The sequence below is a fragment of the Pollachius pollachius genome (genome assembly GCF_949987615.1).
Source record: "Pollachius pollachius genome assembly, chromosome: 14".
Classification (NCBI taxonomy): Eukaryota; Metazoa; Chordata; class Actinopteri; order Gadiformes; family Gadidae; genus Pollachius; species Pollachius pollachius.
The window spans coordinates 17,634,815-17,651,265 of record NC_136947.1 but is presented as its reverse complement, the minus strand read 5'-3'; the positions used below and the strand labels follow the sequence as shown (position 1 = coordinate 17,651,265).

The 16,451-nt window shown below is 43.0% G+C and overlaps 2 protein-coding genes across 5 annotated transcripts; both read left to right on the top strand.

Annotated features, from left to right (window-relative positions):
• The first annotated feature begins 196 nt into the window (after positions 1-196).
• LOC307086084 (endophilin-A2-like) lies at positions 197-10,720 on the top strand. Of its 4 annotated transcripts, none has more exons than XM_079751130.1 (9): positions 197-380; positions 2,659-2,727; positions 3,007-3,223; positions 3,817-3,950; positions 5,302-5,460; positions 6,681-6,784; positions 7,127-7,260; positions 7,391-7,429; positions 8,151-10,720. In XM_079751130.1, the coding sequence occupies exons 1-9, from the start codon at positions 336-338 to the stop codon at positions 8,333-8,335; spliced, it is 1,086 nt and encodes a 361-aa protein (XP_079607256.1). In that variant the 5' UTR covers positions 197-335; the 3' UTR covers positions 8,336-10,720. The 4 variants fall into 4 exon arrangements, with proteins under 4 accessions (XP_079607256.1, XP_079607255.1, XP_079607258.1 ...); XM_079751129.1 differs by having other exon boundaries at positions 8,148-10,720; XM_079751132.1 differs by lacking the exon at positions 7,391-7,429.
• A 407-nt stretch (positions 10,721-11,127) lies between these two features.
• Positions 11,128-16,022, top strand: stap2a (signal transducing adaptor family member 2a). Its single transcript, XM_079750508.1, has 11 exons — positions 11,128-11,242; positions 12,033-12,104; positions 12,193-12,312; positions 12,414-12,470; positions 12,896-13,047; positions 13,293-13,424; positions 13,521-13,590; positions 13,880-13,982; positions 14,305-14,400; positions 14,518-14,646; positions 14,754-16,022. Exons 1-11 carry the CDS (start codon positions 11,135-11,137, stop codon positions 14,807-14,809), a joined length of 1,095 nt encoding a protein of 364 aa, XP_079606634.1. The 5' UTR covers positions 11,128-11,134; the 3' UTR covers positions 14,810-16,022.
• Positions 16,023-16,451: the final 429 nt, after the last annotated feature.

Genomic DNA, 16,451 nt, shown 5'->3' with positions numbered 1-16,451 from the left:
AGGTATATTCAAATGTAGGTAAGCCATTATAAACTTTAAAAGGTTATAAAGCCATTTGTTTGCTTATACTTGGCTGGCAAAAGTGGTTGCACGTCCATACTTATTTATGTCTGGGAAGCGTTAAATAGCAAAGGTTGGTTTATCACCCCAGAGCCGCCCTTTCTGAGACCGACTCAGCCAGGAAATAGAGTGTGGCTGCCTGGTGGCGGGTTGTGCACTGTCGGTGCAAAGTTTGAAGACGTGTAAAAACAGGGCAGCGGTCAAGGCACAACTTGGTTCAAACTTTCAAAGTTTCTTACTCAATAATTAACTTTTGTAACAATTGGCGATTAAGGATGTCTGTTGCCGGATTTAAGAAGCAGTTTTACAAAGCCAGCCAGGTAAGACAGTACATCCAGGGGTAAGATCTTTATCACGCTTAATTCATGGCAACAAAGCTAGCGTCACTGCTAGCGAGTGGTAAAAGTTTGAGTCTGTGAAGTTCATAGTAATGTATGTGACCTATACTAAACTAAAAGCACTCTTATACTTCATTCAGGGTACGTTCTTTTTTTATTCAAACCAGGCTTAAACATAAGGTAGTACGCCTTAATAGGATCGTAATGTACCAAGATAATGCTAAAGTTGTTTGCTAGCTGTCAGATGATAGCCTTTTCGGTCACATTTTCATCACTACTGTCACTAAGTAGTGGCGTGTTAGAAACAAACATGAGGATTAGTTTGCTTCAGACCAACAATGTGCGTTTCTTGTTTTCTATTACAATACGTTGCTTCAAGAAAGTGACGACATTATGATGGAAAGCGTAATTCATCAACATTCCCGATCCCATCTGCTGTGTTTCATTAAGGATATCATGGACTATGTTCTCATTTCAGACAGTTGTTTCTGTCTGTAATACTTTCTGGAAGTAGTTTTCTGAAAATGAAGGGAATTCGAACTATTTTCCACTGATTATGATGATGACGATGATGATGATGCCATTTACCAACGAAGTTACTATATAATCTACTTTGACGTTTTTTGTTTTGATTGACTTCCTCTTTCCTGTTTGGTGTAGTTTGACATGGACGTTTAATGTGTTATCTTAAATCCATCTAAATCAATGTGTCATAGTAAGTATGATTAAGGAGCCTGGCTGATAGGCATAATCTGACAATCTAGAAAGATAGGGATTGCAGTAAGGCAAAGTGAAGGATAATTAACGAGAACTAAGTTAAGGTATGGTGTAGGCTAGGCCTACACAATATGTCATGGCTAGAGCACATCTTCATTTATATTATCAAAGCCTGTATGTTTATAACATTATACAGCTATTTGTGATTTACATATGATTTACTGCCATTCTTCACTATCCCGCTCAGAGTTGTCACTCCCAAGACATTTTATGTTGGGAGTGACAACTAGATGAAATCTCTGCTATTCATCCACCCAGACCAGATTCCAGATACCTAGTTTGTTTCAAAACGGATTGCGCCCTTTTTCTTTCATTAGCATACGTTTTCTATGCCATACTTGCTGTACAGGTTGTATGCAAATCCGTAGGAACAGTATTGCCTAACAACGGTTCTTCACACATCTCATGTTATTGTCCGTGAGGATTAGGCCCAGCGCTTACAATTGTATTCACTTTTAATTCAATTAATTTCAGTGGACAAGCTATTAATCCAACCAAGAATATATCTTGAGCCATGGATACATCCAATCCAATAAAAAAAATCTGAGAGGTGACTGTATTATTTAAAAAGGTAGATGGGGGGACTCAGTGGCCTCTATTTATCCTTTTGTTGTAATGTTGACCAATTGTTTAACATGTGACGAGACTATTGCCAGTGTTTGGGCATTTTTTACTTTATTCTAGACTGATGTATTCAACTTCAATCCATAGAGGTGTAGCTTCTTTTAGAATTTACCACTTCACGTTTTTCATGAAATGGTACCTTTCCATTCCGGCATTGACTAAATATAAATGTAAATGTAAATATTTTGACCATGATCTCAGGTAGCAATCGCCCCAGCTGGACCAATGCACATCACAGCTGGGTGTCCCGTGTGAGGGGCCTCAGATACCGCTTGCCTCAATAGTTAGACAACCCAGAGCAACACCTGCTTTGAGTTTAGATACCAATCCGTGCGTTTCCATGAACCATCAATTTTGTGAGTGTGTGTGTGTGTGTGTGTGTGTGTGTCTGGAGCTAAAAGTTGCAGCTCTCAGCCATAACAATGGCTTACAGTGAAGTCGGTCCGTGTTGTGCTGTGGCCAAAGCAATCAAACATTTGCTCATGATCCCTATAAGACATGCAGGGCATGGTGTCAGGTGTGGCTTTAATCAGTAATATAGTGAATACACTGAAGCTCTGAAAGTTCAGTGATTTTAGTTTCATTTGTGAATCTTTTCAGTGATGGTTTAGCATAGGAAAGTCCTATGTTTTTGTCCCGACCTGATAGAATCATGGCTTCCTCCAGTGGAAAGCATGAATTTCCATGAATGGAAACCCACTGGGAGTGGATGAAATTACAGGATAGTCAAGATATTCATGTATGCAGGCCTGCCATGGTTTTTAATTTTTTTGTGGAAAACTTTCAGATTAAATTGTTTTTCATCTCTGGCAAATTTATCATTTACGTTTAAAAATATGCTATTTTCTGTCATCATTAGTTGGTCAGTGAGAAAGTTGGAGGTGCCGAGGGAACCAAACTAGATGAGGACTTCAAGGACCTTGAGAGGGTGAGCACACACGCACAAACACACACACACACACGCACACATGCACTCACGCACGCGCGTACTGTTGTGTGGTAACATTACTTGAAACCCCTATGTTGAAAACTAAATATAACTATCTCTGTTGCAACTATAATGCATTACAAAAAGTAAACGTATTTACTGATTTCTGTAGTAGCTCTGACAATTTCTTTCACGTTGTTTTTTTGCCTCACTTGTAAGTATACTAAAAGACAAAAAGTGAAAGTCATTTCTCCACACCCACCAATCCCAACCCCCCAGAAAGCGGACATCACCAGCAGAGCAGTGCTGGATGTCATCGCCAAAACCTCAGAGTACCTCCAGCCCAACCCGACCGCCAGAGCCAAGCTCACCATGCTCAACACGGTGTCCAAGATCCGCGGGCAGGTGAACAGCCCCGGCTACCCACAGTCGGAGGGCCTGCTGGGGGAGAGCATGGTCAAGTTTGGACGGGAGATGGGCGACGACACTAACTTTGGTAGGAAGGAGTACTGTGTAGGCATCGAGCCCACGCTCCAAAGCCACTCACAGTGAAGTATATGCTCCTCCTTAATGAGCAGGTAGGGGTTAGGCATCATACTGAAGGATGAACACTGGGAGTCTGTGGACATTGGGGCTACAACCCAGAACCTTTCAGCTGGAAGACAAACACCTTGACTATTGAAGAATGAAATGAGAGAATAGGCGAATGAGAGCTAGGCTCAAAGGGGGGGAGTGAACGATAAGAAGTTGGGTGTGACGACTTTGGATACAGAAGGAACATTAGATCCTTGTTTGCGATCAATACATTTTAAGAGAGGGCATAAACGCAAGTCATGTTTTGGTTTGGTCCAAGGAGATTAGTATTAATAGTAGGACCCATTAGTCCAGCTCAAATGTATTTATATACACATTACATAAAAAAGACGCATCTCAGGGTGAGGCTGGCCTTGGAGAATGGGGTTCGTCATCACTTACTTTGCTTACTGTGCCAATGTATGTTATTAAAATACAACGCATTAACCTGTTTAGCATAATGTTAGAAGTGTGTGTATGGGCGCCTGTTCATGTGTGTTTATTTGTACTATGCAGGGGGGGCGCTCTTGGATGTGGGGGAGTCAATGAAGAGGTTGGCAGAAGTGAAGGATTCGCTGGATATCGATGTCAAACAGAACTTTATTGATCCTCTGCAGGCCATCGCTGACAAGGACATCAAAGACATCCAGGTAAAATAGACCTCCAATAAATGATACAAACCACTAACTAAAGACTCTTGATCATGCATAATATCCCCAAAATTGATGTACGATGAGGGAAAATGCTTAGCAGAGAAAATAAATGGTCACCAAATAGGGCTGTGCGATATGTTGATGTATATCGGGGGACGAGAGAAAAAAAGTCCAACAATAGATATTTCCCTCCATCGTTATTTTACTTTACGGCTTACATGCTTTATGTTCACTACACCTACGTGACAATTACAGAAACAAACATGGAGGAGCGTGAGACGAAACAAATGTCCCAACAGTCTGAGGCAGAACCAGAGTCAGAAGATGTGATCTTTTGAAAGAAAAGAAAATCTCAAACGAGTTGAAGGGGTCTTTAGTTCTGGATATGTGAAGCTCCTTCTGGACAGTTTCAGGTGAATTTTGATAGTTCCTTCCAAGAGAGGGTGGAGCAGTATAACGCTACGGTGTAATCGGATGGGTGGGTTTCCGTCTGAGCAGCGGTTCATTCGGACGTCCGTGTCCGGGTGAGGGTTAAGCTCAGTATAATCCCAGGGTGTGTGGCGCCTTTCATATAACATCAGTCATTATAACTCTCATACAGAACGATGATACAAAAAGTAGTACAAAGAGTACTCAATCTCCAGTACTGGCAGTACTGGCTGCTGTAGGCCTACTGGAGATTTCTGAAATGTAGTGACGTTTACTGTTTATTTCCGTATACTATATGTTAATTTGCTGTACTATTGGATATTTCTTGAAACTGTGATTTTCACTATAATATATATATATATTATTTTATATGTTCGATATCCCTTACTTTTTCTCCCTCATTTGGGACCGTTATGCTCAACGTCACTTCTAAATATAAGAAAAGAGAATGCTTTAATTTGTATTTAGTTGAAAGGATTATTAAAAAATGTTCATGAGGCATGTGGTTATTCTGGGTAGACACTTGGTTCATAGAATTTACAGATTTACAAATGTACTATATCGTTATATATATATATATCGTTATGAAGATAGGAAATGACCCATATTGTGGTAGGTGATTTTGTCCATTTCGCACACAATCACCATAGAAAACGTATGCCTCTGTCTATCTCTGATTCTCTCTCTCTCTCTCTGTCTCTTTATGTCTCTATCTCTCTATGTCTCTATCTCTGTCTCTCTATGTCTCTCTCTGTCTCTCTATGTCTCTATCTCTCTGTCTCTCTCTGTCTCTCTCTGTCTCTCTATCTCTCTGTCTCTCTATGTCTCTATCTCTCTGTCTCTCTATCTCTCTGTCTCTCTATGTCTCTGTCTCTCTATGTCTCTCTGTCTGTCAATGCTAACCTCTTTCGCTCTGCAGCACCACCTGAAGAAGCTGGAGAGCCGCCGGCTGGACCTGGACTACAAGAAGAAGCGTCAGGGGAAGATCCCTGATGAGGAGTTCAGGCAGGCCCTGGAGAAGTTCCACGAGTCTAAAGAGCTGTCGGAGGTCTCCATGCACAACCTGCTGGAGACGGACGTAAGTGGCTCTGCCCTGTTTAACCACGGAAGTCCATAAGTAGCACAACAGAAGGAAAATAACATATGGCGTCTATATTAGACCAATATCACGTCAATACGTGATACTGACCTCATCTCTTAATAAGGAGACAAAGATCACGTGATATCAATAAACCTATTACATTGATACGTGACACTGAACTCGTCATTTAATTATAAGAACAGCAAAGAGAAACCAAGTGATTCCCTGACGTCACGCTCTCTCTTAGAAACTGACCAGGAGCATAACAATAGTTAGTCATAGTCAATTGTTCTACACTGATAATAAACTGCTCAAGGGAAGTATTATGTTGCCAGGTCTTTAGCCAAGAATCTCACCTTTTCTATGTGAATACAGAAATGCCTTAGGAGTTCCCACGTTGTTACGAGATAAGTTCCGTCATGTATGAACGTGATAGTTTTCTCTGAATTACATGGTATGTTCAGTATCATGTTTAAACGTGATTGCTTTCTGGTTTTTACGTGATAGTTTCCTCGTTATTATGTGATGCGTATCTCATTAAAACAACAGAACATTATATTTTTCTGTTGTGGCAGTAATTTGCTTCCATACATTACTCTACACTCTTACCTTTGCATATGAAGAATGCTTCTGGCCAATTGCAGTACACTGTATGGAAAAATACAATGGTTTCAGTTATTAGTAAGCTTAGTGTTATGTGAATGCGAAGCATTAATTTCAGATCGTCAAATGAAGAATTAAAAGTTGATTTATGATCATTGTGAATACCCACTTCACAATGTTAATGATTCTATCACACTTTTTTATTCATATTGAACATCTGTAGCAGTTTTGTGTACTCTGAAGTTTCTATTACTGGACGAACTCACCTAAGACCCTCCCCATTCCATAATTACACAGTGGCTGATCACAGGATCTATGACCAGAGCCCATTGGTATTTCTCTAAAGGCATGCCATTAGCTGCTGTTGTGCTGTATACATAGTAACTTGGCACGACAGTCAGAAGGTTCAACAAGCTGTGTGTCAGGTCTTGGATGGTGGCGCAGGTTTTTCTATTGACTTGCTCTGGCAAACTAGTCCAACCTGTCTTTGCTGTTGTTTATACAGTGGTCTATTTTTAGTCTTTACCTAAGTCCTGCATTCATTGAATGATCATGTGATCTACACAACTGCGGATGGTGTATGAGACACATTTAACGTGTGTGTATGTGTGCAGGTGGAGCAGGTGAGCCAGCTGTCCTCTCTGGTGGAGTCCCAGGTGCAGTACCACAGGCAGGCCGTGCAGATTCTGGAGGAGCTGTACGAGAAGCTGGGACAAAGGTGTGCACTGTTGGTAGCTCAGTGAGGATTAGTAATCAATAGTACGCTTCTGATACACTTAAGACGTTAATAGTTGATCCCAGCAAATAATCAAGGTAATTACTGTGTTTAAAACGGCAAGAAATAAACCCCCTGGCTCATGGTTTTTGATGCTACATATGCCCTAATCTACTCTCCACCATTGTAAAAACATATTCCTATCATTGACTCAGACCCTAATATATCGGGCCGACACTACATCAAACCCATCAACGCTTTATCAAATACGCTGGGACCCCAGACTGTTTGCACTGCGTTTCTCATCAAGGTTTCTCATTGCTGTTAAATCCTGTGTGTTGGCAGGGTGACCGAGGCCCAGTCCCGGCCCAGGCGTGAGTACACCCCCAAGCCAAAGCCCACCATGGACTACGGAGAGCCCGAGCAGGCTAACAGAGGCTACGCGGCTCCCGCGGCTAACCCTCCCTCATACTCCGCCGGTAAGCCTCTGATGTGTGCTTGGATGAACTTGAACCAGCCACAGTTTGCTGTTTACTGCTACCTTACTCAACTGTCAATAATGTTTATCAATAATTGTCCTCAATCTATAACCTCAAACTGCATGTCCAGGTCCGTCCTTCCGGGGACCCTCGTTGAAGAACAGAAGGCGTGAGTGTGTTGGCTAGCGATGGCACCGTTAAGCACAGCCCCCCCCTGTGGGCGGGGTGCCTGACTGGTGCCTGACTGGTGCCTGACTGGTGTGATAACTCAGTTGGAGGGTGTTGATGGTGTTGACTAATGCTTTTTTAACTCCTGTGTATCTGTTGGGTTCTAACAGTGGAAAACTAATTGCAACAATTAACTGTACATTAAGTATAACTGGAAATCCTAACCGTATTTCATTCTCGTTCTTAGGTGTTTATACATAGTGACTGCTGTTTGCATACTAGTTACATTTGTGATTGATGTTTGTCTGATACTCACTGATGAACATCCGAGCCCTCAGAAAGAGAATTAATGCAACTCTGTATGTACATGTATGTTTTAATGGTTAGCAAAAGAAGGAAATGCCTCAAACATGGCTCCTGCTGGAATTGCCAGTCACTAACGCTAGAGTCTCCCTGCTTCGTGGAGGCTCAGTGATCTTGATCGTTCTAGATGTGCATGTAAACAGCACCGCTAACATGTTGCAGATAAACCCAATTCTGTGTGAGGGGCGATGAACTAATCTTGTTAAAGGGCATTTCAACCAATCTTGTCAATCTCCTTTCACCTTTCCTTTCCCTCCCTTTCATTCTCTCTCTCCTAATCCCTCCTTGTTCCGCACAAAATGTCCTCTATTGAAAATGCCTCCCCCCTCTCTCTCTCCCCCCCTCTCTTCCCCCAGCAGAGCCCAGCTGTAAGGCCCTGTACGACTTTGAGGCCGAGAACCCCGGCGAGCTGAGCTTCCGCGAGGGGGACCTCATCACCCTGACTAGCCGTATCGACGAAAACTGGTTCGAGGGCACCGTGCAGGGCCGTGTGGGATTCTTCCCCAACAACTACGTTGAGGTGTTGGTCCCACTGAGCCACTGAAGAAGGGCTGAACCGAGAGGAAGAGGAGGAAGAGCAGGAAGTGATGACGGTGATTATGATGATGTGAGACATTCAATCATTTAAAGGGGCATTCTGGAATGGGATTTTCTTTTATAAAAGATCTCCATAAAGGCAAATCCACATTTCCGTGGCCTACTAATAACTAGCTATATATAAGGACGATAACAGATGGGTGGGATTTGAAAAATAAGTACAATTACAAAAGGGAAAGCACAATTTGTGAGTGTGCTCATATTGCTCTCACATTCTCGCTATCCAAGTACTTCCTGCAAAAGCCGGTGCTGATGAAGAAGGGCTGTTCTGTTTGTTAAAAAGTGCAAGTACTTTATACTGACATTGCATTGTTTAAGGGAAACTAAAAAACATATTGACTACATTCTCTGTTCATCAGTTATTCACCACACGAATAGGACTCATAAATGAATATGAACATTATCTTGCTCCATTAAGTTTTACTTTATGTCTTATCTTTCTGCCACCCTATGATGGCAATCTAGATTTCTTATGCTTTGCTGCCATCTAGCAGTGCACACAGCTGGTTCAGTTGGGAACAGTCTTAATTAGACTCGCCTGTAGGGGGCGTACTTTCCTCATAGTAGTTTCAGCATCTTAATAATAAGGGGACACTTTCTGCGTTCTGAACGTCCCAGCAAGCTTTCTGTCACATAGGCCTTGGAGTTTGTATCAGGATTATTGTTTTAGTGCAATCTCCACATACTCACATACACATACATAGTTGAATATTTGTTAAGAATAATCTGTGAGTTGTTGTATCAAACCTCTTCTGTGTTGAATTGAATGCGTGAAGCAGAACCTTGTAAACATATCATTTCAAAGGAAACTTGAAATCTGTTCAGGTACAGGAAAGAAACTGCTGCTGTATAATTAACTATCAACCCCCCTTTTTCTCACATTTGTACTATCTTACTTAAAACCAATAACACCAACTGCCGGTTCTTCAGAAGAATACTAAAGCCATAAACACAGCCCCAACTGGTGTTTTCTGAGGCTTAGATATGGTACTGCTGGCAGTATCGCTGACAAATCCTTGTGGGCCTCGTCCCCATTGTTTACCGATAACCTCACTGTGAGCTTGTCTATACTATTATGGACGGTAATTACACGGGCAAATCCTGTCGCTATGTAAAACTATGCTTTGGCGTCAAATGGAAAATGCATTAGACAAGTTGTGGGCATGCTTCTAGCCAGAAAACCTAGACCCTCTCCCCCTCCCTATTGTGTACATTCTTAAGGAGCGCCTCAGGTTTTACTAACATTTAAGCCTATTAGGGAGAAACCAAGAACTGTAACTATCTGCTCTGGGTGAAGTTTCTCCTATCGGCATCTCTGTTATGAAAGCAGCTGCTCTCCCAACTCATCTCCCTCTAAACTGGAAGTGGAACAGACGGGTCTTTATAAAGAGGAAGGGCAAACAACAGCGGATTATGCCCCGCCCCCTCCTCTCCCGACCCCTCTATATTTACCACCTGCCCCTGCTGCACTCCTGTCTCCTCTCCAGCTCATCCTCCCCGCCCCAGACCAATACCCCCCCCCCCTAACCTCCTTCTTTGAGCCATCACTCTTAATCTTTCCACTTACAGTAGCACACACATAAACGGTGGGCCTGCATGCATTTTGTGGGACATTTGTATGTGCATTGCATTCTGAAGGCCATAGACTTCTCTAGCTGTGAGCTGAGTCGTCGACCAGCGTGGGGACCAGGTGGGGGAAGGCCCACCTCGTTAAGGGTCACAGTAAAACCGGTTGGGAGGGTTAGGAGGGTGGGGTGTGTTAGCATAGTTTAGGTTGCTCGTAACACGCATCGTAAAACATTGATGATGAATGATTTCACATCACATATTGCTCATATCATTTAATTTGTGCATTTATGTGTGTGCTGCTGTCAATGCAGGATTAGGAGTTCTATAGTGGTGGCTGTCGTGATGATCTCCTTTTTATTTTTATTTTTTTTGACCTGATGATCTATGATGGGCCAGCCCGTTGCATCAAAACAGAAGCCTCGGATGCAGTGTTTATAAGAAATAAGTATTATCTGACCATATAGCTTTATGTTAATATGTTGAATATAAATAATATTTTCTGTGTACGTATTTTTGTGCCATGCATGTGTCTTCATAATTGCTTTTCGGGATGTCCAATGCAATATCACATTGTTGTAATTGTGAGACTTTGGGAAGAATAAAAGCAGGATTATCCCCGATTTTTTTTTTTTTTTTTAAGGATAAACGGATTATCCCCGTTATCCTGTATAATGTTTAACCTGAAATGTTGTCTATTAATATGTTGAGGTGGATGGATGCTCCCTTTTTCTTTATAAAATAAATGATGGATACGTTTAAAAAAGGTTTTGTTTTTAATCTGTCAACAAATTTATAGAATGCATAAACAATTGCTGGATTTGTGTGTTTGACAACGTTGCTTAAATACCTACATTTTCTGTCATGTACATTTTTTAATATTACCTTTTAAATATCAGCCTATTACATATATTATTCACTAATACCTCATACCTAAATTCATTTAAAATCCTATTTCCTAATTTCTCTCATTAGCATGCATAGTTCCCTAAACATACAAGACTTCCCTCCCCAATATTTCCCCTTTCCATGGTACTACTTCATGACAGGGTAGGGAGGTACATCAGACAGCTGAGCTGAGGGGTATTTCCATGGCAATATCTCATCGGGGGAAGGCGTGTCACTCACAGAATTACTTAGCGCCCCTTTGTCCTCGGTCGGTGCCCAGCCAGAGACACTCATGGCGGTTGCACCCGTCAAGCAGCGCTCGGTTACGGGAGGCACCCGGGCGCAGCTACCGCCCTGCTACTATGAAGGATATTTGGAGAAACGAGGACCCAAGGAAAAGGTAGGCATGACATTTACAGGTAAAGTGTCAGATTGTGGTCGGGTGGTCAGTCAGCGTCTAGACGCTGAAACGCGACCCGGCTAATCCCTCCCTATTCTATAAGGAGCTGTCAACTTCCTTATTGTGCTCCAATGGGTTAGGGCAGGCGATACAAATAAATGTGTCACGGTGGACGTTTTATACATTGCATAATAGTTCGTTTATCAACTTCATTAATTTCGCTTCGTGCTGCGTATGAATGAATGAGTCATTGGCATTTGCAGTGTGTTGACAGAATAGCACTGCACGTCGCATCTCATTCAATCCTAGCTAAACCTATCTGGGGGTCAGACACAGGACTGCCTTCAAATGTATTTTGTATAAAAGAAATAACCTGCATACACGATATTATATTAATACTGTTGGCAGGGTGTTTATTACCGATTAAAATGTAACAAATAAACGCTTGCACAACTTAACTAACTGGCTGCAGCTAAATCAAGGATTTGAATGGAATTGTGAATAAACTAATAGCAGTATTAACAATGGCATCGAAAATATGCAAGGGGAAGCGACTGTGCTTTTAAAGGGGTGGGGGAGCCACATGCCATATGAACACAGCAGCTAATGGAGCCTGGCTCAGGTGCAGGTTGGGGTAGTGATCCCTGGCCACAGATTGAACACAGCTGAGGCTCAGTTACTATCTCTCTCCTGGGACAGTAGATGGGCAGGAGACAAAGACAATGAGACCAGCCCTATTGATGTCAGATTTGGAAAGAAATGGTGCCTTATGTTATATTCTCATTATTAGGCATCCAGGCGACTCTGGAGCAGTCTATGCGGGAACGCCATGTTTTTCTTCAACAATGCCAAAGACACTCACGTGAGTTTGGCTCGTTAAAGTTACATAATTACCCTCACTGTGGTTGAGATAAGTAATCCAATAATGTGTCTTTATTGGTGTCTTTCAGTACGTAGAGCGGTTGGACCTCGGTGGTTTTGTGTCTTTGAGGGACGACTGTAGCCGAGACAGGAACCTGGAGGCAGCCCGACTCATTCTGCGCATGAAGGATGGCGAAACCAAAATTACGGTAATGTGGGCTGTCAAACAAACAAACTTACATCTAACCTGACCTTAAATAGTTGTAGTTAGTGTCTCCCTGGTCTTAGCTTCTGTGTACATTTTTTGCAGGCACCCAACTTGGAGTCAAGAGAGCTTTGGAAAGGGTTCCTGTACTCAGTAGTAGATGTAAGTAAATCACACACACACACACACACACACACACACACACACACACACACACACACACACCCCTAGGCCTGGATTGTCTTCACTCAGTCACACACATACACTCTCATCTATGTCTGTTCACTAAACCCTCTTGTCTACCTCAGGCTCACATAGATCTGCATACTTGGTGGTGTAGACATGGATGCATAAAATAATTGGGTTTTAAATGTAGGTTGTTGTTTCCTTAAGGGCTACCCATAGGACCTTAGGGGGCCGTTGAATGAAGCTAACAGGAAACACACAAAGAGCAGTGATGGATGTCCATGCCCTAAATCTACCGGAACCTCAAGATTCTGACTTTCATTCTCACAGACGACAATAACCGAAAGTGATGTATCGTAATTAATCATACATCCTCCACCCTCTATGCCTCCTGACTGCAGCTCAATGTCCCAGCATGCCTCACTCTGCTGCCTGGCCAGCTGCAGATGCTGAAGGAGGTGGTTGACAAGGAACGGTCGCGACGCAGAGCACGCACGCCCACGCGCGCCCCTCCCTCGCCGCTCTCTGTCCCCTTAGTGGGGGAGATCCCGGCGTGAGTGACCATTTAGCTAGCGCTGATTTTGGATGCTTGTCTGTTTCTTCAAGCTCACATGTTTATGGTTAATCTGCACTATGTATCTTGGATGTGGACCTCAATTTGTATTCTCAAATATAACTAGTATGCAAATAAAGTATGCTTACCTCGTCTTTCTAATGATTATGGGCAAGCTAGGTTGCACAGCACATGTTTTTGGTAATAGTGTGTGTGTGTGTGTGTGTGTGTGTGTGTGTGTGCAGGTGCTTCCGCCCCGTGTCTCGTACGGAGGCGGAGGTCCTTCTGGAGCGCCACCCAGACTGTGGCAACATGCTGCTGCGTCCAGGGAGAGACGGCTGCTCCCTGGCTGTCACCACACGGCAGGACCTCAACGGGTACCGCCGGGGGGGGAAACCCCAGACGCATGACACCATCACACATGATGTATTCCTTTGTGGTTGATTGGTTCTTTCTCTGTGTTCTCCACACAGGTCGGTTTTTCGACATTACCGAGTGACCCAGAGGGAGCAGGGAGGCTATATCATAGATGTAGAGAATCCAGTGAGTGCATCAGATCACCATTTAGGAATCTGTCAATCTTAGCTGCCGCCCCTGTGACCCACATTCTCCCCACAGGGCTTGATTTGGCTTTCATAACTATGAGCTTGATGGTTGCGGCTTTGCAATCCAAATCTCTTTCAACTATATACCATGCACATGCTGTACTATATACATATATAACATATTTAGTCACAGCAATGAAAATATGTCTGAGTCTGACTCAGCCAATATGTAAGAAGAGGACCAACCCCCCCACATGCTGACGTGTATGACTTCTTCTTGTACGTAGATTCCCTGCTCCTCGCTCCACGAGGTCATCGATGCCCTGGTAGAGAAGACGGCCGGGACGCTACAGCCTTTCCTCCTGGAGGAGCCCTACGAGGAGAACATCAGTGAGCTCACGCTACTTTACTCCTTAAAGGACAATAGCGGTGTGGATGCCAACGTCAACACCCGCTGTGGCACTTTTGGCATCGGTTCCAAAAGATTGAAGAGTTTGTTTACCTTTGTGGCGAGGTTGGGCTCACGCTAAATGCTCTTTGGCAGACTTGTACAAAGAGACAAGGGTTTAATGAAGCCAGAAGAAATACAATGGTTTGCTTTTGAGTCAACTTTGGTGCCCTTTACAATAGTATAACATTGTTGTGGTGCTCATCATTTATAATAACAAGACTAATGAGGGGGCTGTTTCTTTCCTTCTGTCGTCGTCATCAGCGTATGTTTCCTCCAATGACGAGAATGGAGAGAGGATGCTCCACACCGCCCCGTCCAGCCCCCTGCCCAGGGCCCCGGCCCTCCCCCCTAAACAAGGTATCCCCTAGCTACCCCCCTGTGTCATTGTTTGCCACTCCGGGCCACCCCTACAAAAGGAGTCTGGACACGCCACTGACCAGCTACAACTTTTTGTCTTCCCCTCCCTGGCTCCAGATCGGTTGTCCAGTAAGCCTCTGCCCCGCTCCCCTGCCCCTGACCGCCGCATCCTGACGGCGGCGGTGCCGTCCTCCCCCACCAACCCCATGAGGAGACTCATCCTGTCCCCATCGCCTCTTGCACAAAGTAGGTGTTTCCCTCGCCTGGACAATGTCCTTCATACACATCACATATGAACCATATCTGGTGGTGGGCGGTTTTGTTTTACACAGTATTTTCGGTTCCTCCACCAGCTCTGAACGAGGAACTCAAGCTGAAGCTTGAGAAGAGACGAGCCAGCCAGGAGTGATCCTGTTCCACCAGCATGCACCATGAAGAGCCATGTCCTGATCTAACACTCTTCGCTGCCAAACTAACCTGAATCTATCACGGGACCCTATATCCACAGCTGTACAGTGTGACTCCATCTTGTGCCTTCTGAGGTGGAAAAAACGAAACAAGTGACTCCTTATCACCACATATGCTGCATCTTAGAACATTTCTGAGAAGGTCCATAGCTGGGTCAGAGATGGATTGGAATGACTTTGCACAGGATGTGTTTTTTTTTTGTTCAAAGAACAAGGCAGAGATACTGCAATCTCAATAGGACGCCGGTTTACACCTTGCAACGTGCTGCCCATTATTATGGATTAAAGACCCATAATTCAGTTTATTCTGTGAAAACAAACCTCACTTTTTTTGTATGCAGTTTTCTTTACACTCATTGACATTAAAGGAACCTAGATGACTTTCTGCTGAAAGAAATGTATACAAATACATAGATTCGCTTAACTGAGCCTGTCCATTGTGTCTATTGAACCACACACCTGTTGGCCAACTGCTCATTAACCCTGCTTCTGCAATAATGACACAGAAGAGTCAAACGGGATGCAGGAAAGATCAACCAATCAGAACTTCAGTCTTCTACCTGAGACTGAGCTCAGGGCCCTGCCGACAGTGAGCCTGATAAAGACGCATTTCATTTGGCTTGTTGAGTTCTAAACAAACATGTGTCTGTCTGCATTATGACCACATTGACTTGACCTGGTTCCCTCTTGCCAAAATGTTGCTTCCCTTACTGTATTGTTGATTCAATGGTGCTCTTGAATCATGGTGGTGACTCTGAAATAATGTACTGTTTTAGTGGGTGCTGGTTTCCAAGTGATTCCTTATTGCTATGGTCTTGTGTGTGCTGTTGTATGGTGCTTAAACAAAACACTAACATATGTATGAGGTTTTGAGTACCACTCTTACACAATTGAAAATGTTTACAAGTGTAATTATAGAAGGAAACCCTTTTTGTGAATGTGCTGTATGTACATGCAATGGCCAATGTGTGGAGAGAATGTTCAAATGTGACCACTGAAAACTATTTTGGCTTTGACACCAACGTTAAGTTGTGTTTTACATTCTACCTCCTTATCTCCTATTGCAGATTAATCAGCAATTTAATGAGTAACTAAAATATTTAACACGGGCCAGGATTTTTGTACCACTAGAGGTCGTTAGAGATCGATGTTGTAAATTCCCTCTCTGGCCAGATTCTTGTGAAATATGTAGCCTACATGTATTGAATGTCTTGTGTCAAATGTGTTCGCAATTATCAGAGCAAAGTTAATTGCTAGATATCGGTATTAAATTCCTTTTTGCATGTAGTTAAGATGTTGATTTTCAATTGGGATAAAAGCTCAGAATAGAGGACAGATTTTTTCCTCATCTTATTATTCAACCTCAATAACCTCTTCAAACAGTATACGTTTAAATCAATCTTAAAAAGTCGTTTGACTAATAAGTTAATAATCTTAATAATTTCAGTAGTTTTTCCACTCAATCAAACTTTTTCAGATACAATTATCACCAATGGGAATTGTATTCGTTTAGTCAAACTCGAACCATCCCCCCTTACTAGACATAGCCGAAATCACGTAGGAGACGTCAGTTGTGTTGCATGT